The sequence below is a fragment of the Trichogramma pretiosum genome, unplaced genomic scaffold (assembly GCF_000599845.2).
Source record: "Trichogramma pretiosum strain Unisexual culture from Peru unplaced genomic scaffold, Tpre_2.0 scaffold33, whole genome shotgun sequence".
In the NCBI taxonomy this organism is placed as follows: Eukaryota; Metazoa; Arthropoda; class Insecta; order Hymenoptera; family Trichogrammatidae; genus Trichogramma; species Trichogramma pretiosum.
This window is the reverse complement of record NW_019641610.1, coordinates 754,879-778,432: the sequence shown is the minus strand read 5'-3', so window position 1 is coordinate 778,432 and position 23,554 is coordinate 754,879. Positions and strand designations below refer to the sequence as shown.

General features: G+C 33.1%; 1 protein-coding gene across 2 annotated transcripts in view; it reads right to left on the bottom strand.

The window, feature by feature from the left end:
- LOC106648966 (protein phosphatase 1 regulatory subunit 12A) overlaps window positions 1-23,181 on the bottom strand; it is a 31,783-nt gene extending 8,602 nt beyond the window's left edge. For both annotated transcript variants that reach the window (XM_014366196.2, XM_014366195.2), the window contains exons 1-15: window positions 22,200-23,181; window positions 21,362-21,704; window positions 16,654-16,784; window positions 15,986-16,264; window positions 15,552-15,699; window positions 15,316-15,443; window positions 15,105-15,247; window positions 13,013-13,189; window positions 12,438-12,546; window positions 12,201-12,344; window positions 8,041-8,287; window positions 7,743-7,970; window positions 5,457-5,688; window positions 5,002-5,111; window positions 4,435-4,506 (exon numbers count right to left, since the gene is read on the bottom strand). In XM_014366196.2, coding sequence (XP_014221682.1) covers window positions 4,435-4,506; window positions 5,002-5,111; window positions 5,457-5,688; window positions 7,743-7,970; window positions 8,041-8,287; window positions 12,201-12,344; window positions 12,438-12,546; window positions 13,013-13,189; window positions 15,105-15,247; window positions 15,316-15,443; window positions 15,552-15,699; window positions 15,986-16,264; window positions 16,654-16,784; window positions 21,362-21,622 — 2,409 coding nt within the window. In that variant the 5' untranslated portion in view covers window positions 21,623-21,704; window positions 22,200-23,181. The remainder of the gene's footprint in view (window positions 1-4,434; window positions 4,507-5,001; window positions 5,112-5,456; window positions 5,689-7,742; window positions 7,971-8,040; window positions 8,288-12,200; window positions 12,345-12,437; window positions 12,547-13,012; window positions 13,190-15,104; window positions 15,248-15,315; window positions 15,444-15,551; window positions 15,700-15,985; window positions 16,265-16,653; window positions 16,785-21,361; window positions 21,705-22,199) is intronic.
- Between the last annotated feature and the right edge of the window lie 373 nt (window positions 23,182-23,554).

Below are 23,554 nucleotides of genomic sequence, written 5' to 3'. Positions count from 1 at the left end.
GGAAAACTAGATTTTTGCCCAAACTGCAGCTTCTCGATACGAGATAATTTTAAGCAACCGATTGAATTTAACTAGGAATTTCGCTGGATCAAGATATTTTAAACTTCCAGTCCTTATTCGGACCATAGAGTATGTAAAATTTGGGTGCTCGAAGAATAATATATACCGCAGGGCATGTGACGTAGACAAGTAGCATAAAAGCTGAATCGTGTCGCACGTTGTTTCATCGCTTCGTATGGCCATCTATTTCGACGAGGTGCGAAAACGACAGCGCGATCGTTCCAGGTAAAGTCATTGCGTGCCCATACATCGCGCTGGCGATCGTGAAAAGCTGCAGCGACGGCAATACATCTTGAGCGCGCATATAGACGTTTAAAAGCATTTGGCATGCCAAGTCTCTCTTCTCTCTCTCTCTCGACGGTACTTAACTAGGTTCTCGGTTCGGGTATATGAGCTCATAAGCACTATATGTCGCATGCATCGCACTCCATAAAGATGTCGCCCTCGTAACCTCTAAACGAGCCGATCTCGAGACTCGACTTACGCGAGCTTCGTCATTATAGGTATATCCGTTGTATAAGGCTCGACGTTTCGATATGATTGTGCAGCGTGCGATCGGCCGAGGTGAAGCAACCGCATCGGCTCTGCTTGCGTGCAAAAAATCAGCTAAGCCGAGATCGAGCATATAGAGGCAGGTACACGGGCTTGTTCGACGAATTCTCGAGCTTTTAACGAGCGATCGTTTCATCACGCCCCACTAGAGATGTGCGCACGGATCGTGGCTTACTCGGCTGCACGCAACGATCGGTACGGTTTGTCGCCAAACGAAGCGTATTATACAGCGACGCGATGCGGCGCGCACAGTTCGCTCTGCTAATGACGCGCGCACACCCGAATCTGTATCTTTAGTTTGTATATTATGAGAAAGAATTGGCAGCTGGCTCCTGCGTGCGCGCACGACGGGCATGCCGTTTTCACACGCGCGCGACCGAATCATTCCAATATTTTGGCATTTCCCAAGGTTAAAAGCTTCGCGCTTATTGCGAGAGCCACACGAGAAATTAACGAGTGTTGAGTCTTTGCTGGCCGCACTTTTTCTCTCTCTCTCTCGCTTTTTACGCACGCGTTCGCAAATATAAGCGCTGCTCACGATCGTTATTTGGGACGGTGATGTTTTACCCGAGCGTCGAAGAGACAAAATCGACCAATAACATGCTGTGCTTATTTGAGTGAGCGAAGGCGAAAATTTGCGAAAAAGCCTCGTGTGGCTAGCTAGAGAGATCTCAACTTTGTTCATCATGGCCATGACGATGGAAAAGAACTTGTCCGTTTGCGGACTGAGTCGAGCTTGACAAATAAAAAACAGACAACAGTACGATGAACTTTCACGACCTGTCGCCTGCAAATCAGCAAGTATTATAGTACGATGTATGATCTGTTATGTGGCTATATGTCATCACGTAAGATCGTCGCTCTCAATGAAAGAGAAAGAGAGAGAGCAAGAAAAAAAAGATTAGCCAAATACGAGGCAGACTATAGTTTCGAATTTATTTTTAGATCAATTGTAATGCAGTGCTCGTGATCAGTTTTGAGTCGCTGACTGCGCACGAGCAATAATTATAAGTCATTTAACGTTAAGTTTCGTCCCTTTATTCATTTTACGTTACAATAACATTTCTATTTTCAAACAATGACGATTTGCAGTCTAAAGCTGAACTTTGTATTTCTTAAATGTTAAGAAATCCTTCTCTCAGTGTCGTAATTCAAATTTGTGTTAGTTTTTCAAATTCAGACTCGAGTTTGCATCAATAAATTGCTAATAATACAGTTCATTTTTCAAAAAAATTAAGAATATTCCTGCGCTTTGACCCTAATGTACGACCACATAATAATTAAAAAACTGCATATTAAATTTACGGATTTGAAAACGGACAACTAATTTGTTTTTTTAATTTTGAAACTCATCTAAGCCATGTTGACTGATCAACACTATGTGCTTTGGCTCGTTTTCTAACTCCCTAATGAATCGCCTCATTAATTTTCCTGTTTCATTGGATTTAAAGTATTTTTACATTTAACTTTGTGTTATTAAATTGTAAATTTAGCAAATTATACAATCATTAAAGCACAATAATTTTCATAATCTTTATAATCGACAGTATATTTTATGTGCAGTATTTATTATAATTATTTTTTTTTAAATTAAGCCATCTCATATTTAGCTTGTTTTAGGTAAAAATCAGGTAATGCAACGTTGATAACTTTCGGAAATCATATGAAAAGGAAAATATCATACCCAACCAAACGCTTGTTTAAAATTTATATAACGTTTTATTCTTAAATTCTGAATATTGCAACACGCATATAAACTATTGTACCCTCAAGAAAATTATTGGTTAGTCTTTAACTGTATGTGCAATTGAACTGAGTATATTGAAATAAAATAAAATGACATTTGCCTACTTTTCATTCAACGACATGTAAAAAAGGACCAACCCCTTTATATGTATTTCAGTAAAAGCCGAATTAAGGATTCTTGAAACAGTTCCTCTTAGCCAAAAAATAGAAAAGTTTTGTAACTTTTTAAACCAGCATAACGTAGGTAAGATTAGCAGGCACATTAAATTGGCAATCGACATTGTTTGAACATTTTGCCCTATTTTGTAAAATTTGTATAATTGAATATTGTAAAAAGGCTATCCCATTAATGTTATGAAAAATTCGCTATTGAAGAATTCACTCCCACCGAACGATTGATTGCGCGACAAGCCATTGCACGCAGCAAATCGAGCGCACAGTCTGTCGCAATTATGATGCTTATTCAACGTCCGCTAAAACTACTAATTGGACGACGTATAATGAATATACCTATAATTTATTCGAATTTGCAATTTGGGGACATTGAACTCAAAGCCCTGACCAGGCAACACATTACAAAAATATTCAGTATCATTGCATCGTTCGATCTGCAGAATTAAAATAAATATTTTTATTTTGTCTGTTGAAAGAAACAAATAAACATTGAAATTAAACGATCATACAGACAAAAAAATAACCTGAGGTCATCCGTGCCTCCCATAAACATTTCAATCGATTCAGGTCATGCACTCTAACTTTGGGGGACAAGCGCATTTATTTCAAATGATTGTGCATCGTTATTATTTTCTTTTTATCTCGGAAAATTCGTTTTTTACTGAATAAATATAAATACCTATTCGATCTTCAATAACAGGTAGGAAAGTTTTCTTTTTTGCCCTAAGTTTTCCCTTTTGCCTAAAATAGCTATGTTTGTTGGAAAAATCGTCCCACAACCAAACATCAATTAATTTTTTTTATGAGCATGAAAAAAAAATTACTAAAATACTAGATGCTAGAAAATTTTAGCATTAATATTTCAAAATTAATGGTATAATGTAACAATATTTAACACAATGAAAGTTTTCATATTCTGAATATAAGAATAACGTGCAATACCTTCAAATGCAGACTGCGTTTAATAGTATTACTGTGCTAGGCCGCGAAAAACAGAAAAGTCACAGAGTACGTGTAATTAGCGAATAAACTAATAATATGCTTCAGTATTTCTCTTCGTGTTACAGAGTCGATCGCGCGTCACTTAATGTGCTATTTCCGCAAAACAACCTCGGTTATACGAGTCTTAAAATACTCCTCGCACAAATCGATTCTGAATCAAAATATTTTTGCAATCCATTGCACCGTCACATTATTATTATTTTTTGCTTCATTGTATGGCCCTTACTTATAGAATCCATAATATTACTCTATGAAAAATGAAACAAATAAACATTGGATTAACATATTAACAAACTGTACTTGTAACATTTATATTTTTTTACGAAAATAAATTTTTTTTGCATGAACTTGATTCATAAAATGTGTAACTACGACTTTCGATGAATAGCATACGAATATGAAACGCCAGAAAGAGCAAAAGAAGAACAAATTTAACTCGCAAAGAATACGAAAACTGATCCCGAAAACTGCTGCATCTCAATAAAAAAATCAAAAAGTTTGTATTATAAAAACGCAGTGAAACGGATAGAAAATATTCTACCCGAAAAAGAATTTTCAAAAGGGTTAAATTTAAGGTGTGAAATCCCTTAACAATGAAATGTATATTTATTCGTGAGCATTGCATTGTTTCCGCTATTTAGGCATGTACGCAGGTTGCTGACGTCCACTAACACGTGCGTTGCTCATATCAAGAATAACGCTCTATTAGCTTTATCGTATACGCTTTCAGCGATGATACGCGCGTGCAAACTTTTTTGGCCGACACTCGATTGTGCGGGATTATAATAACAGAGCTCCAATGCGTCACTTTTGAACGTAAGACCCGTGCTTTGTTGAAATAAGCTCGCAGCAACGCAGGGAATTATAAAAGTTGTTGGTCAAATGAATAAAAGCACTCACCTCATTATGGTTGAGTTTGATTGAATCATCAGCTTCACCGGATGCTAAATCTTGTTTTTCAGGATCGATTTCCTATGATCAACAAATAAAATACATAATTTTTAAGCAACAGATTATAATAAGTTTCTAGAAGTTTAAGCTTAAGCCTAAAAACTACTGGAAAAAATATTACTAATACCGTCATTACAATTGAAATATAATACAGTTGAAAATGTGCAAATTCGTATTATATATCGTTAACGCATAAAATAAGTTTAAAAATCCAGTTTCTATTCAAATCATACAATTTTTCGTTTGACAAAATAAACAACAAAAAACCTATACTCTTTCATAAGTATCGGTATTGAAAATAAATTGCGATTTCATCGATTAAATTCATGAAAAATTTCAAGATTTTAAATAAAAATTTTGCAGAATAAGTTTTTCATGCAAACGCATTTACTAGTAAGATTTAATTGACTTCAATCGGTTAAAAAATTTAACTTATTTAAAGTACCGGAGGAAATAATTTATGGCTTATTGCTTTTTAGATAAATGAGAAAATGTTAATAAAAAATTCATACTAACATCCATGTCAACGTGAACAACGCCTGTGGATCGTCTTTTGGGCCTCCGTCTCCTTTGAATGACAGCTTGTGTTGCTTGGGCATTTCGACTGTCATTTTCTTTGTCTTGTTCTGAATATTTATATAAAAGTATATAGGATCAACTTCATTTTTGTGGTTTTTACATAATTTTTTGTTATAATCCACATTTTTCTAGAACTTTTTAAATAATTTCATAACAAAAGTGCATAATATAATATGTATATTTAATTAGATAGTTTTTTAAGTTTGTGGAATCAATTGCACTACAGTTAGTGAAAATAAGTCACTATGCTTTTAAAATCATCAAGATATTTACAATAACGAAAGTTTAAAAAAAAACTCGTCTAAAATTTGACTATTGAAATGTAAAAATGCGAAGACAGGCGCGAATGATTCCCAGTTTTGGGGTAATAGAAAATAATATTCTAAGCTCACCTTTATCTTCGGGAGGTTTATTAAATGGTCTTCTAAGCGGTAGGGTAACTGTCGTTTCGGCATTACTCGTAGACGTAACAGAAACAGGTGCCGACGTAGGTCGTTGTCCACTCGTACCTGTTCCTGTAGTCGTCGCATTAGTACTCATAGGTCTTCTAATGTACGCTACTGTCGTATCAGCAGACGTAACCGATGTCAAAGAACTTCGATTATTGGCATCCTCCAACTGGAACTATAAATGAACAATGACTTTTTTTTCTTCGCAATTTCTTCTAAGACTTATATCATATTTTTGCATAAACTGATTATATTTATTTTTAAGTTATTTTATTTTCTTTTTGATAAAAAAAGTATATAACATAATATAATGCTGTACCGAAAGAAATCCGTTAACTAGTTTGAGACAAACGCATTTTATGTCACATAAATTCTTAACTTACATGACAAATCACACATAGAATTCATCTTCAACTGAACAACAAATATCTTTCCATGCATTAAGTTTATAATCTACTAAATGATATTTTAAGTAGTACACTAAAAGTTTATATCTAGCACGAAATAAAAAGAAATTTAATAATAGCTAATACACAAAAATACAATAAAATCTCAATATTATGACAATGAAAGTAATGTATGAAGTCATATTTGGTTTATTTTACAAAACTTGATTTTTAATTCGCCGATAAAGTCAAAAATAAATAAATAAGATTATTTTATACAACTAAAACAATAGAGTTTTATTAATAACATGAAAAAAATGTAGTGCATAACTATATTTATTGTGATGTCATCACAGTGATGATAATGATAAGGTGGGTTAGTGACATATAATTAAAATACAAAAATAAATTTTTAATCATTTAGCATTATAAAAAAGAGTGTGTATAATTGTATAATGTAATTTTAACATTTCTTTAAAATTTAATGAGAAGATTAAAAAAATCAATAAAAAATACCATGCATTTACCAATAATAAATTGAATTTTAAATGATTTATTTTGTCTGCGCATTGATCGTTTGATTTGTTTTTATTATACGATAAAAACGAGTAAAAATCTTAACAGTGAAAAAGTAATCGTGATATTTTTATGTAATTATTTATAACGTTGTATTAATAGTAATGTAAGTCTATGGTTAAGTAAGTAAAAGCAAGTGTATGGTTACGCAGATTCATAATAGTATATTACTGCCCTAGGCCGGGAAAAATAGGAAAGTCCCAGGGCACGTGAAATAAGCGACCGAGGCGAAGCCGAGGTCGATTAGCACGTGCACTGAGGCTTTCTTTTATTCCCGGTATAGGCCAGTATACGATTTTACATACCCCGGGCCCGAAAATAGCAATATCCCGTTTAGCGCAGCGGCCGGGAAATGTTACTTTCGGGCCGCTGGTATGTAAAATAAATTTCCTACATTAAAAAATGAAGAATTTTGATGTATTTAGATTAAATTTACTAAAATTGAATGAGATTGGTATTGAGACTAGTCAACTTCTCTGTGAGGCTGTGTTATTAGAACTGAGGATACTTTCAATAATTTTGAATGTATTAAATTTTTTAAGTTTATTAAAGAGGTACAGAAGCCAGCTAAAATATCAAAATTTCAATCCAGCTTTCTGAAACTTCTACCAAATATTTCTCCAAAAAAGCTCTATGGCGACCTTCATACTGATGTTCTTAAGGTCGTCATAGAGCCTTTTGGCGAAATATTCAAAATATAAGTTCGAAATATAAGTTTCAGAAAACTAGATTGAAATTTTGATTTTTTGCTGGCTTCTATATCCCCCTTTTTCATATACACTCTTTTAAAAAATTGTTCATTTCATTAAAAAAATTCAAGTATTTACAATTAAATTTATTGTATATGATTAGAAATTTAATAGCATTAATTTCTACTTCATTAAATTGAAAATAAAAACGTTGAGCACCATTGAATATAAATGGAAACCCATCTAGCAGTATTGCTGCATCAAGCATTGTCACGATTTGATAAGCTTAATCGTTTTCAATGCAAAAAATTAAGCTTGCGTGATCGAGACGATCGAACGTATTGTATTTTCAGGGACTGAAAATTCAGGGAATGAAAAAAATTGAAGCAGTGAAAAATTAAAAAAAATCACTTCTTGCAGTAGGGGCCCCAACTAAGCCATTGTAAAAGCCATGCGCACCAGCCTTGAGGACCCTCTTCAAGCGAAACAATAGAAGGTTCGTGATGCTTGTAACATTGCAACATCACACTACCAAGCGCTTCAACGTTATCAACATGATGATCATTTGATGCACCGACCTTGCTTCCTCCATCGACTTTTAATCGCCAGGATGGCCGTCGCTCCGGTAGATTCGTTTCGACCTCGGAAGTTGCTGTAATTGGTAGTTTGCTCGCGCTTGTCGTGGTCGGACTAGCTGTCGTTATAGTCGCCGTAATCGAGGCTGTCGTCGTTGTAGCCGTACTTGCTATTTCCCCGTTGTTTCCGTTATTGTTTACTGTTGTCGTTGCCGTCGTTATTGCAGTTGACTACAACATAGTTTAGCATACATTTGAGCAAAACTCGAGAATTTCAAATAAACGCAAAAGCGAAACTCACCTGAGGTATGGTATTAGCATTGGCTGTGCATACTGTTGTCGTGCTGGTACTGCCATTGGAGCTAGTGCCAGAAACTGTAGTATCTACATCATTGCTTTGTTGCTGTTTTTTCTTTACGAGCTGTTCAGCACTCTTGATCTCGTCCAAAGTGACACCTTGAGTAGAACGTCTCGTTTCACGTACACGTTTAGCATGAGCTTTACGCTGAGTTTCGCTCTCTTCGTCACGAACCGGTGGTACGAAAGATCTATAAGATTTAATACATTTATACTTAATTAATGGAAATTGTAATAATATCAACTGGTGAAACTGTTTTTTTCGTAACATTTGCGATAATTTTATCAGATATCCTTCCATATTTTGCAAATACATTTTTTTCAGTTTTTGTCGACTATCTATGTTATTCTTAAATTTTTCATTTTTGTATCCTCCAAAAAGAACCATAGAAGGTACAGAATCCAGACATCATGGTTCAACCATAATCTTGATTGAAACCCATGAGTCGCTACGCGCACAAGTTTTGTACAAGTTAAGTTCATAATCAATTAAATCAACAATTAAATGATAAAGCTTAAATGAAGTAGCTTGCCTCGCACTTCGAAAGGCGAGTATGGCGGATGAGCTATGCCGCACATTCTCCTCATATACACAACACTCATGATTTTTGAGGCCCGTATAATTAGCGAAAACTATATAGAAAAGCTTCTTTAATTAACTACTGCATCTAAGGGATCAATAGTTGCGGCCAAAAATCTTAAAGAAGAAAGTAAAACTATCGATTTTTAACTTTTTTGAGACTAATAGCTTATATAGTAAACCTTAAAGTAGTTGTTGCACATTTTTATTAGATGTTTAGTTGGATTTTACCTCTTTTTTATTGATTTTTTAAAACTCTAACCATTTAAGCTACATCAATTAGGTTGAGCAAAATTTTTGGGATATCAATCGTTATATCGACACAACTTCGGACAAGATTATTGAGATTGTGACTTATTGGTCTGATTACTTCGTCTGAATTAACATCGCGACTACAGTTATTTCAAATAAGTATGCACAAACATAGCTCTGTAACTTAAATAGTTTATCTTGGAAGATACGATGCATAAGCAAATTTTAGAAGAACTAAGTACCAAAAAATAAAGGATAAAAAATTTTATATACACATTATAAAAAAAAAGCATAAAAATAGCTGTATCTCAATAAGAGATTTTTTAAGTTTTAAAAAAAGGAATGGAAAAGGAAGGAAAAATCCTCTCGAAAATAAAAGTAAAAATGATTTCGAGTCTACACTCTAACGCTCAATTTCACAATGAAAAAAGACATATTCAGGTAAAGGGTAGCGTAATTATGATAACATATAAATAGCAATAATCGAATGGGCAGACCCTTCGCACAGATACATGAATATTGTTCTGTAATTCTTAGAACGTATCTATAACGCAATATGAAAATGTAATAATATAAAGCTGGTTACAATTCAAAAATGTATAATAACAAATGAACTTATGATTACATGTATTTATGAATGCACGTTAAGAATGTTTTGAAACATTATATTTTATATTATATTACATTCAAATGAATAAAGCCAGCATCATAAAAAATCCAATTTTCAATTCCATTTTCTAAATTGTCAATTGAATATTATTCTGAACAGTTTTTATGATACTCTTTATGTTTGATGTTTAAGAGAGCACCGCGTAGAGCCTTTAAAGCAAATATCCGCAGTAAAGCTGTTTTAAACGTGACTATTATAGCAAGTTTTTTGGCTCGCTAGCTCGTTGCGCTCGGGCCCTTAACTACGTTGTGCCGTAAAATGTTACTTATTGGCATTTGTATCATTAAGTACTAGTATGCAACTTGTTCAGCTTTGCTGAAAAAACATAACCACACCCGTTGCATAAAGTGCTATTTTGTGCTAACTCACTAAAAAGTGATTATGTTTCAATTAAGCGAAGTATATGTGATGTAGGTTAATATAGACAATCTAATTGTATAAAATATAATCTGTTTATTTAGTTTTATTTAGTTTTATTCAGTTTTATTAATTTTTATTTACTTTATTTATTTATTTATTTATTTATGATTTAAATTTTTTTTTATTTTAAATTTTACTTATATACATTATATTTTAATGTTTAGGTAATATTTTTTACTTCTTTTTTTCTTTCTTATTTACTTAATTATTATTATTATTACCAATGATAAGTGTTACAGAGAAAAAAAATAAAAGCACCAATAACATAATTTAGTACATATGTACAGTTCATACATATGAAATTGTAAATTATTTTATATAAAAGTGTTAAATTAACTTCAGTTTATTAATTTTGCTTTGGTTTGTGGACATTATGGTTAGTAGAGCTCACATTATTCTGTTAGTGGTTATATAATTATTAATTAAAGCATGCATTTTAAACTTCAATTCATTAATTAATATTGAAATGGTATAATTAATAATAAAACAGAGTTGGTATTTTAATGTTTAACACCATCTAAGTTTATTCCTTTCAAAAATGAAGATTGTTCAACCAAAACTAGTTGTTCCTTTTTTTAAAATTAAATTTTTTTTGTTCATTTATTCATTTTTTCTTAGACACAGTTTCTATGATCATGAAATAAAGTAATGAAAACACTCTTCTGTGTGAACTAGTAAGCTTCACAGCCATGCAATCAACAATTGCAATCAATTGCAATGAATAAAATCAAAGAAGAATGTACAAGTCACGTTTTAAGTTGTCTTTTATCGACACTATACATTTTAACTCAATTGTTTAATGCTTCATAAGGGGTATATGGTATACAAAGTTTATATCTAAAATGCAATTACGAAAATAAAATTATCATTTCATGTTTTGTACATCCTTGAATAATAAACGAGGCAAATCAAAAATACTAAAGTCTCACACGTTGTGCAAACGCAGTTGATAATCAGGAAATAGTACCGTAAGAATTTATATTGAAAAAAAAAAAATTTTTGAACTGTATATGATTGAGCTTTTTAAGGGTCAAAAAATCTGATTATCATCTGAGTTTAACTACCACGACAATAACCCTCTAAAAATACGCACTTGAAAAAGTTTTTGAAGATATTTGCCGGACTCAACTTTGTCCCACACGGTGTTGTGGGCGTAACTGGAGCAGTAGTAGAATTGCTCGATAATATCGTTGGTGATACATCTACGGGACTAGAATTGTTCGATAATAATTTTTAATTTTTTGGTGAAATAAAACTCCGAATAAAGTCATTGCTTTTCATGCAGACATATCATGTTTAATATGATTTTCATAAAAAAAAAAAAAAAAATTTCGTTTGGTGGGAAACGGACCAAAGATAGCAATAAGAAGAGCGCTCTCATACCATATAAATCATAATTCATATAAAATACATCATATAAAAAGATGTATTGTACTTTTAGTCGTGCAACAATAAGCAGGCGAGTTTTCACTCGACTAATATAATAGTTATGTAAATTCATCCATGCCTTTTTATGAAAAAATAAGGTTCCTTATACTTTCATTAATAGTGTACCATTAATAATGGACCCAGTTTCTAAATCTCAATTAAGCGACTCGGGGTGCGATTTTTTATAGTTCCAACCTGAAATTCAATCTGATCATTCACTAACTCGCCTAATTAATTTTTAAGCGATCAAATTTAATCTTCAATCCTATGCTCAACTACAGTGATTTCTTCCACTGAATTAATGTGATTTTTATTTGATTTCTGAGTATGTGGTATAAGTTATAGCACGATACTTTTTTGAATTCGTTTCAACTCAAACTAAAAGAGGCATAGTTCATAAGGAGTTTTTTAAAAATATTTCAAGTATCTCGAACTATGTTCAACATCGGGAATTTTCAAGTAACTTTCGGTATGCGATTTTGAATTGCTGATTCATAAAAAAAAACATTTTTGATCGTCTTTCGGACCTCAACAAATTTTTGGAGCGATAATTTGTGAGCAAAACATGTCTTATAATTGCTGTTTTTAATATCAATCATAAGCATTCTTATGTATCGTATAGTAGAAGGCAAAAATACGCATAAATCATGTGTTTAACCCTTACTTGACACACTTTCCTAGTGTTCTGAACTTTTTATATGGGGTTGTACCCCAGTGTGTCAAATAAAGGTTGACATTTGCGCTAAGTTCATACCTGCGCGTTACGTTAGTAGGCGCCGGGCTTGTAGCAGAGCTTGAAGTCAGATTAGAACCAGTAAGTGGTGTAGCTGGCAAAGACAAGTTTGCACCTTGGTTTGTGTTGTTGCTTGCTACTAAATCTAAATTGAGTTGTTTATCTCTGCAAAAGAAGAATAATTTTTATAATTACTTGTATGTAATCCTAGCGTTTTAATCAAATAAAAATTGTTTTAAAAAGCAAGAAATTAAATACCTGTTTTCTGGTTCGAAACTTTGAGTTCTTCTAAGCACTACTTCTGGTTCTTCTGTTACCTTGGCAGAATTTGGTGTTTTAAGAATTGACTTTTCATTTTCGTCATTTTCTGAAAAAATACATATCAGTCATATCGTTTGGTAAATCATAATGTACAGAAGGTACAGAAAACCATTGTACAGAAGGATGATCTAAAAAATTATTTTAAATTTTAACTACACTAAAATAATCTTATGGGTAGATCCAGCAAAAGTGAACAGTTGGGTCAGCAAAAGATATTTTGATACCACAGCAAAACTATTATATTATATTTTGCTGCTACACTTTGTAAAATATTTTTGCTGATCTACCTGTCCACTTTTCCTGGATCCACCCATAAGATTTTTTCAATATATATTATATCTCATTTAAAAGATAAAAATGTATGGTTTTTCATTCTCGATCTTATTTATAAAATTTGTTTTAACAGATTATTGACAATTTTCTTTTCCATTGCTAATAACGTAAAAAAAGTTTGTTTCAAAAATCAATTTAATATCATTTGCATAAAAAGTAGCAGCCTTTAGATAACATACCAAATCCACGACTCTTCAAAGAACCTGAGCGTCGCCAGGAGGCTACTCGTTCTTTGTTATTTTCATCTTGTTGCTTAGGTGGCAAGACCGGAGGCTGACTAGAAACTTCGTTCGAATCCTGCATTGATTGTGGACTGAGCGCCACTGTCTCTTCACGATTAGCTCGATTTTTCTTTTCTGTAAAGTCAATAAAATTAATTGATGTAGTGATTGAGTATTTCGGAGTTATAAATAATTACAATGACTATGAAAACATCGTAACATTATGAAAAATTTAATTTTTACAATAAAATGTATTCAAGTGGGAATTGCAGCATTCCATAAGATTTCTTTTTTACAGAGAATATCTGTAAAACTATTAAATCTATGTATAAAATATATGAGAAGAAGAAAAGTAATCAAAATTATGAATACTTTATTTTTTTCAATTTGAGTTACTTCCTTATAATTTTGATCACTTATACTTCTTCGATAACCATACAGTTAAATACAAAGAACAGTTTAAAGTTAATGAACGAGGAAAGTACGCTCGGAAAAAATAGTTTCAAAGTAAATAAACTATCATAATATACAAAAGATGTCACAAACTATTATCATAAATTGTATACTTTGCATCATGAAGGCACATACATAATTATGAAAGCCAGTTTATTTAATTTTTTTAGGTAATAAATAAATTAGATTGGTTGTAGATTTTCACTTTATTTCCGGTTTAGATACTTACCAAAATTTTTTTGGGGCCTCTTAATACCTAATAATAAAAATCCCTATACCTAACTTGATTTCATAGGCCTCTCATAGGCCCTTTTAAAATTAATTTTTTTCCTTTTTTATTATATTCTTGACGAACGACTTTAAGGAAAAAAATTCCAATAAAAAAAAGTTCTCATAATTGATCAAAGAATAGGTATGAATTTTACAGATTTTTTTAAAACAGCATTTTCTTTTTAAGGTCCAAAGTTAATGTTTTTAAAGCGGATTCCATCACATTTCAGAGACTCTTGAAAACAAGTGATGGTTATAAAAAAATCTAAAAAATGTATCCATATGCTTTGACTGATTCCAAGAAGTTTTGTTTTTGGCATGTTTCTCTAAAGTCGTTCCTTGTTGAGATAAAAAAAACAAAAATGTTTGATAATAAAAAGCATTTTTTAAATGTTATCAAAGAACCATGGAATCAAACCAAGCATGTAGGGTTTCATTATTAGGTACCAGGATTCCAAAAATGTTTGGTATGAATCTATAAAGAAAAAGTGAAGTGCTTTCCTTGTTGGATAATTTTCGAAGAAGATACATAATATTAATAAATGTATTTATCATGATTCATATAAAAAAATATGTAACATTTAAAAAGAAAATGAGATGTAGAAGAATTGTAAGGGACAACAATAGCTCGTGAATGGGAATTAAGAAAATATTAATGTAAGAAATCAATTTTTCAGTGCATAAGTATATACAAGTAAATCATAAATAAAAGTAAAATATTTGTGACAGTGGGTTATAACTCACCATCGTCTGTAAGACATGTTGAGTTGTTTGATTGAATCAAACTATTTGTTTGATCAGAATACGTGGAGGTTTGTGTATCTGAGCTAGTCTCAGATTCACTTTCATTTTCACTTTCTTCCATATCGTCAGAATCTATACTTTCTTCTATATGAATCCACGCAGCGTATTTTAAGAGATAAATATAATTGAACGGAGATGAGAAAAATTTGATGAAAAATAATTAAAAGATATTTTTCAGGTCCTTTCAAGAAAAATTCAACCTTTAAAAACGTACGCAGAGACTTTACGAAACGGTTTTAATTTTATAACAAATTCTTTCAGATTATTATCAATTTTCAAATAAATTGAAAGCTATTGAAAAAAATCGTTTTTAAAGAATGTAAATTAATTGAGTGCAGAGTTTTGTTACTAAGCTAACAAAAGTATAAATTTTAATTAAAAATATAAGCCCTCGATGCAATGAAAGAAGAGTAAATTCATCACTAAACATCTCTGCGATACTTTAGTCAAAATTTCAGAATCAGTATAGATGCAAATCGATCAACAAGTATAAGTAAGTCATCAAATTTACTTGTTTACTTACCAACATCGCTATTCTCGATGCTTGATTCTTCTTTATCAGATTGAATTTCCAATTCAACCTTTTTAAGTTTGCTTGGTGTTTCTTCATCGTGTACTTCTATATCTTCTTTGGGAGTCACTGAATCCTCTTTATTTACCGATGCACTAAAAAAAAAGTCAATCGTGCAATTAAATTTTGCAAAGAAAAAATTTCAAGCTAAAATGGAAAGTACCGTTTTTTCGGAGACAAAAGTTTATTGTTGACTTCGGGTCGATCTTTACGCAGAGCATCATATTTCTCCTTCAGCTCTTTTAAATAATCAACAATACTAGAATCAGCAACATCGATCGCAGTTTGATTCTGTCAAGTTTAAAAAAATAAAAATTAATAAAAATATATTAGATGAATTTTTGAAATTTTAAACAAATTTTACTGTCGACATAAATATATATATATATAGATTCTTACTTTTAAATCGCGGATATCTGTATCGCAGAAGTTCTTCATGAGTATCTCACAAGTTTCGGTACTACCCCAATGTGCCGCAGCATGAATTGGTGTCCATCCTTCTTCATCAACTCGGTTAATGTTAATACAGTCACATTTCAATAGGAGCCTAAAATTTTAAATACATTAATTTTGGATTTTTATGAAAACTTGGATAAATTTCAACATCAAATAAAATAATTATAATTAGAATTGAACAAATAAACTGAAGGATAAAGTGCGGAATTTTTTTATATTAGAATTAAAGTTGCACAAAATAATCAGAGTATGAATGTGCAACTACGAGGTTTTTTTTTTATTACATATGAATAATTTTCAAATTAATCGAAAATTAAAAAGCAATTTGAAGATCAATAGCGGAGCTACGCAAAAAATGAGAGAAAATGATTGCTTACGAGACAACTTCGTAGTAATTTTTGGCTGCAGAGACGTGAAGGGAAGTGCAAAAATTATCTAGATCAACTTTCGATTTGTCAGGTTCCCCAGATAACCAAGCTTGAGCGTCGGCAATAATTCGCATTTTTTCCTTTTTTTTCTCACGATCGACGTTTAAACCCTGGCTTTCAACTTGTTCGTGAAGAAATTCTTTCATTTCAGCGTCTTGGGCTATATCCTCGGGCAAATCGCCCTCGTTATTCACTGCAGCGACATAGGCTCCGTTATCGATCAGAAACCTTATAACAAATAACCACAATATTAGAAAATTATTTTAAAAAAAATATTTGGCTAGTACCTAAAACTGTTTAGTAAAAAAAATGAAATTCAGTTTTGCTGGCACTTATTTGATTCGTAATCAACTTATATAAATTAAAGATCGATTCGATGATAATATAATGACCAAAGTAATTGTAATAGCTCAAATTGTAAAATATCTCAATTTTTGAAATTTTGTTCCACAGCACAAAAGGATTGTAATAGTATTATAAATAGATATAAATCATATGAAACGTTCTCAATCAGATACCCGAAAAGATGCTGCTCACGTGCTTTATATTCGCAAGAATACGTAAGTAAGCTTGCATGCAACACAAAAATTTAATGAATTTTTTGGTGATGTACATACCTTGCAACAGAGAGGAAACCACAAGACGCAGTGGCATGTAGAGGCGTCCATCCTTCATTATCTTGACGATTAACATCGGCACCTTGATTTAATAAAAACTCAACCATATCGAGATCGTCGTCGATACAAGCCTGTGCCCAGATAAAACGTCATTATTAATTATTTAGTTTTTTATTTATTTCTATTTCTTTTTATTTTGAGCGTATGATTATTAATTAGGACTACGTTTATGTGCACACGTCAAATTCAATCTTAATTATCACAAGTTGGAGGATTACAAATTTAAAAGATAGATACAAAATTCAATTGCAGTAAATTATTATACATTAAATATTTTATTTATTTGTGACGTTCTGCGTTAGTTCAGATTAAGTCATCGAATGGATTGTGTAACTATTTCAAAGAAATTCTTAATGGTGATTTAGGACGCCAGCTCACAAGAATATTAAAACTCGAACATTTTATAAACAATACGCAGTGTACGAGCTCTGGAAATAGTTTTTAACAGCTAGTTCCATGGAAATTGAAAGTCAACAAGCCGAGCAGTCAATCGAATTTGCTAGTGCCGTAACAATAGTCAATAAAAAATTGGAAAAATTCATTGTCGCCGTGTTTCCAAAGTGAATTAAGCGTTATCGTGGCATATACTGCGCTGCCATTTACAAGCTCACCATACCTCATATAGACGCTACCGAATGAATCTATGATTGTACGCGCGTGACAAGATTTCGAGTCTTTCACATTGAACTTGTAGCGAAACTCGTTGAAGAATAGTTTTGAGAATCGTCTTGAGCGCAGAATATGGTGGATCATCGAACGAGAGAGCTCGCTTTCGGGATCGCTCAGCCAGGTAAAAGCCTTGAGATTTTGTTCGCAAGCGCGAAAGCTCTCGACTTGCCTCAAGATCGCATAGCCGAGTGAGTTTTTCACGTGCCACTCTCGCACAGAGAGCAGAGCTATATAGACCGGCATCTTTGCAACAAGTATATAAATCGGAGTCAACGCAAATAGGAGCGCGTGTACACGCGTTCCGAGAGCAAGAAAGACAGCGGGACGGAAGGCTCAGGGTGTATGATCAGCTCGAATGTGCTTTTGGCGTCGCTTGCTATAAATAGTACGGCAAAGCACCGCGCGTGCAAAGAGTCGATGCCTGATGTATTTTCAACATCTATTCTCGCACAACGAGTACGTAGGCATGGACACGTAGAGAGAGAGAGAGAGAGAGACAGAGAGAAAGATCTCAGCGCGCCTTCGGTATTGCTTCTCGATCGAGAGCCAGCCTTTGACTACAAGTCGCCGACGGGGAAAAATGTCCGAGAACGAGGGATTTTGCATGCGCGAGACTCGCTCGCGAACATTTTGAGATATACCGCGACGACGACGACGACTATGATTCAGAGGTATATTACGAGGAACAAGTTAGTGGGTTACAACGGCGATGTCTGCCTCTACGGGCAGTGAGTTGAGCAACCTCCCATGGAAGAGATGGAGTCTCTCTCTCTCTCTCTCTTTCTTAAGCGTGCAATATATTTTTGGTTTCGGAAGTGGGTCTAGCCTATAATTGTGTATACACAGCGTAGCTACTTATGTAGCCCGAGTCTGCGACTAGAGCAGTTCTGCGCCTCGCTTCGCTTGTATAAATCTTATCGCGTGCTAGCTTCAAAATAAAGTTTTCGGACGCAGACTCGGGCCACACGCGTCCAGCACTGCTTTCTCTCTCTCTCTCTCTCTCTCTCTCTCTCTCTCTCTCTTTCTTTCTCTCGACTTATGCAATTCGAGTCTATGAACGCAGCGACGAATCAAAAATTAAGAACGATTAACTCGTCACAACGAGCTATTTTAGAGCTCGATGAATTAAAATTACGTCACTATGCATTTGACCAGACGCAACGAGACGTAACCAAATGCAGCCGATTTCTTTTCAATTCTTGCTTTGCGTGAGGCCAGGACAAACGACGCACGCTTCATCAAAATCAACGCGTTAAATGAGAAATCGAGGGGCGTCTTCGTCGATCGGCGACGTTCGCTTCGTTATTATCTGATGAACGAATTTGTCCGACCTCCAACACATTGCATCATGTGCATTTCCATTTCTTTGAGAGAACGTGACGTTCTCAGAATGAAATGTTCAAAAATACACATCTGCCGCTGAACGTGTGAGCATAGAATGTGTATGTGAGAGTACAACCCGCGTGCATGCACAATACACATTTACGTATAGAAGAAAAATAAGCAAATGTCTGGGCACGTTTGTAAAGAAAAATATATTTATAAAATAAATATAAGAATTAACTTTTTTACTTTGACATTCTCATGAGTTACTTTAAATCGAAAACATTTGAATGACGCATTGCTCATTTTACACATCAATAATGCTACAACCAAAAACCCCTAGAGCACGGGTTTGTACTTGACCACCGCGCCCAAATTAGATTTTGTATGAATATTCAAGCTTGAAAGTTAACTATAATATGGTTTACGGTGCGACGTTAATCTCTCACATTCAACAGAAATACTCGTAGATAATCCATGAAAATTGCAATCTCGTCATATTTGAACATTATATCCAATAAATTTACTTGTTGTTCGGGCACGATTTTAGAAATAATTTCTATTAAAACTTGGACCTGAACTCATTGATATTTTCAGGTAATCTACATCTTACGTTGGAAAAATGAAAAATCAATGAGCCGGTGTATCGATGGATTGAATTATCTCCTATGTAAAATATTAAATAATTTCAAAATCAATTGATGAGATAAAGTAAATTTCAAGTACCGCATAAGGCAGAAAATGCGTTAAAAATTCTTTGAAGACGAGAAGCTTGTGATTTCATTTTCAAAAGTAATAATGCACGCAACTGTTTACGCGTTTTGACTCTTTCTAGTTTTATTTTTTTACTCTAAAAAGCGACCTTGAAGTAACTACGCGAAGTAACAAACAAACATAATCCATATACTATTACTGCATATTAATAGTTTAAATTGCACTACCAATCTGCAGATCCAATATTTTTGATCGAGATCACTGGATTCAACATTTATACTGAATTGCATGAGCAGTCTGTATAAAGCTAGCAGTAATTATGAATTGATAAAACTGCATTATCAAACATGTGTCTCTGAATCTGACTGAAAGTAAAATTTGCTTTGAGTCGTTTTGAAAACATGCGGAATCCGGAAATAGAAATATTTTCGTTGCTGTTTTTTTGCGAACACTCTTGAATTCTCTTAAAAAGCTCAATGTCGTAACCTGCTGCGAGCGGACATTTGTTGTAAGCTGTGTAGGCAAATTCACACTTACTTAAATATTCTTACGGTCGCGTAAGGTTGTTGTGTGACCACAAGGATTTTTTAACAGAGAAAGAGAGAGAGAGAGAAAAAACTGATTCGTGATTTTTGAGAAAAAGCCCGATAAGTAACATCAATGCGCGGTGCGAAGTCTATCGTTGATGAAAATTTTAGTTTGCGATGTTAGCCAATTGGCATCGGTATTAATTTTGAAAGAATAGAGAAAAAACATTGGCGATGAAAAACGATGATATGGGTGTGATCGTGTGTACTACAACGACGTCTCGGGGTGTGCAGTCGAGCCACTTTTCGAATGTAGACACTTGAAGGAATATGCCCCCGAGAACAAGATAATTAATGAGTAAACTATTTCCAACTTGACGAAATTGGCAGTAGAAGAGACTCGTTTGGGTCGAAAATATAGAGAGTGCTTTATTCGATAACATTTTTATCGTGTATGAAAGTACAAATTTATAGAGGTCGCTGCTTTATGTACTTTGGTGAAAAGTAAATTATTTTACAAAAAATCAAAAGTTATAAAAAAATCAGCATAAAGCAAAAGGTGAAAATTTTTATTAATAAATGTGCAGTTTTATTTATGTCACCGGTGAATTTGGCAATATGAATTGCTTATCAAAAAGTTCTGACGCATTGAGTAAAAATTGATAAATATAATCTTATGACAACGCATCGCGCTATCTTAAAATACCAAATAAACCATACAACTTTTGAACTATTAGAATTTAACAGACGAAGGTTCATTTTGGCGAGAAACAAAATATTAGTAAAAAAATTCGGCATTTGGTCGGAAAAGATTGCATGAAAATTATAGTATGAGATGACTTGTGTGAACAGTTGTGGTCGTTGTTGTGATTTAAAAAAAATATAATTTTTAGTAGTTTGCAACTGTACTTTTTTAGCAAGACAGTCTATCTTAACTTTACTATGGAACTAAACAAATGAGGATACATGAATAACAAAAATACTGAAATTGTGCTTGAACAACAGGATTGTTTTTTAATTACTTTGAAATGTGTGAATAATCAAATGCCAATCATGCATTTAATTTGAATGAATGAGTTATTTGTATGCTTTAAAAGTTTAGGTATTTGAGAAGATACAAAGGCCAGGACAAACAGAAATTTTTCAAACACATTTTTTGAGATTTCATTTTAGTATATGTGTATAATTATCTTCAAAGCAATGTTTTAGAAATCAAAAAGAAAAATCTCAAGATTTTTTTTGAAAATATTTGTTGAAGATGAGCCATATTTCTGTTGATTTGTAATTTACATTTCCCCAGAAAAAACTATATAGATCTTTCAAACTTTCAGTATTTTTATATATAACCCTTTCTCTTCATTAGCCATAATAATCACAATGCATGCATTGTAGTAACTTATGAATATTATTCTTACCTGATGCAAAGCAGTCAGCCCATCAATATTTCCAGTATTTATATCTGCTCCTGTTTTTATTAAAGAAAGAATTTCTTCTTTATCCCCAGCAGTACAGGCTGCCAAGAAAATGCATTCTTTTGGAAACTTTATCTTCAAATTATGAGTTCTAGGTTGGGACGATTGCTTATTTGTTTCAGATTGCTCCCAGCGCTTTAATTGCTCTGCTCTTTTAAATTGAGCAGAGCTTGATCTATTTTCAAGTGCCATGGCACGATTCATGAGATTAACCAAGTTGATGAGGTCAAAAGTTGGAAAGTTTGATTCAGAAACACTTGCAAAAAGTTTTGTATGAACAATGTACCTACGCAAAAAAGATGCTTTGTTATACTTTTATCATATAAAACCTATTCAGTGTTCCGGAATGTATATATAATAAGTTTTGATTTTATAAATAAAAATCTAACTTTAATTAGGTGTAGTATATAAAAAAAAACAATTAAAAATGTAGTCAAAATTCTCATACATCTTTAGGCAATCTTTACTCTGTTTCAAGAGTTTTTTTTATCACAAAATGAAATTTCAATGAAAGTAAAATAAAAGTGTCAACAACTCAATATTTTAAACCACAAAGTTCAAATCCATTTAAATAATTTGAAATATTATTAGTGGTAGCTTCATCATAAAATTCTTAAAGCAACAAGGTAAACCTAACCTGTACAGGTTAGATGAGAGCATTATTAGAGAATGTTTAAATAATGAAGTTATTTCAATTAATTTAATTAAAAATGAAGAAAAAGGTGAGTGAAGACAATAGAAATAAATTACTTAAAATAAGAAAATAAGAAAATAAACTCACCCTCAATAACTGAATGTAGGAAAGTAATAATTCATTAAATAGATCGAAAGAGCACGATGACCAAATGATATCAAAGATAGAGTATCTGCATACAGCAAAAATTAAGTAAAGGGCCCGCATTAGCCATGGGGGCTCTTAATCATAGGCGTGAAAAAGATGCACCAGTGACTATTCCAACTAGAATTGACAGATTTGACGGAAAATTTGGGACGCACGCGTGGTGGAACCCATTTTAAACTAGAAAGTATGACTCCCTTTCGGCCGAAATTATGGGCGCCTTATACAAATACATATACGTTTAAGACCAGCGATCCTGATCTTTGGGTGTTGCACAAATATCACTTGAACCATGGCATCTCGGGATAGGCAGCAGCAGCAACAATACGATACGACGTATCCTGCATTTATGTGTAAAGTAACCAAGAATGCGCACAATCACACTCCGATTAGCAGCAATAATATGCACTTTTAATACAATCGTAAACGATGCACGTAAAGCACAAGACGCGAAGAATAACCGACGTCGCGAGTCACAGCAGATTAAGAGGGTGCACTTATTAAATTATAGACACTTTCTCTTCTTCCGGAAGATATTCGCGCACGATTGAGTATATCATACATATGTATGTGTGTATTGTATATGGCCCGTGCTCGAAGTCGCAATTCGAGTTTATTTTTTCGCTAATTCACAGCTGCAGCAGTAGCAGCCTCCGATCGGACCTCATCGAATCCAACTCCGGCTGGAATTCGCTGTTCGTACACATTTTTACGGTTGTTGCACAATACAACACACTGTTAAACGAAGGCAGAATCTGCACTGCGCGTATGCCCGTAGATCTGTCAGTATATATTAAATACATACATGAACGCGTATCGTAAGTGCATAGTACACGTTTATAAATATATATACTTATATATTGTATGCATAAAGGTAATTAGCGAATGTGTGTGCGAAGAGGAGTGAGCCACATTCGCAACTACTACAACCTACACGTATACCAAGAAGTATATACGTGGTGTCGCTCGCAGGCCGCAGCTCAGCGTAAATTCGGCGGCTACAGTCTGGTTACTGGTGCTCAAAAAATATATCGATATATATCGATATTTATGCAATCGAATGTTAAATTTTGCATGCTTTTTTTATTGCACAGAATTTTTCGACTTGTTAAATAATATTTTTATCATTTTATAATTTTTGTGTTACACATTATCCATTATACAATTTTGAGCATCTAACAAACCGATTTTTATTTTAAACTTGAATAGTAAAATTAAATGGTATGATTTTTTTTAAAGACAAGCCAATCTTCTTCGCCACGAAAATTTAAATTAGCAGCACAATAAGTATCAGACGA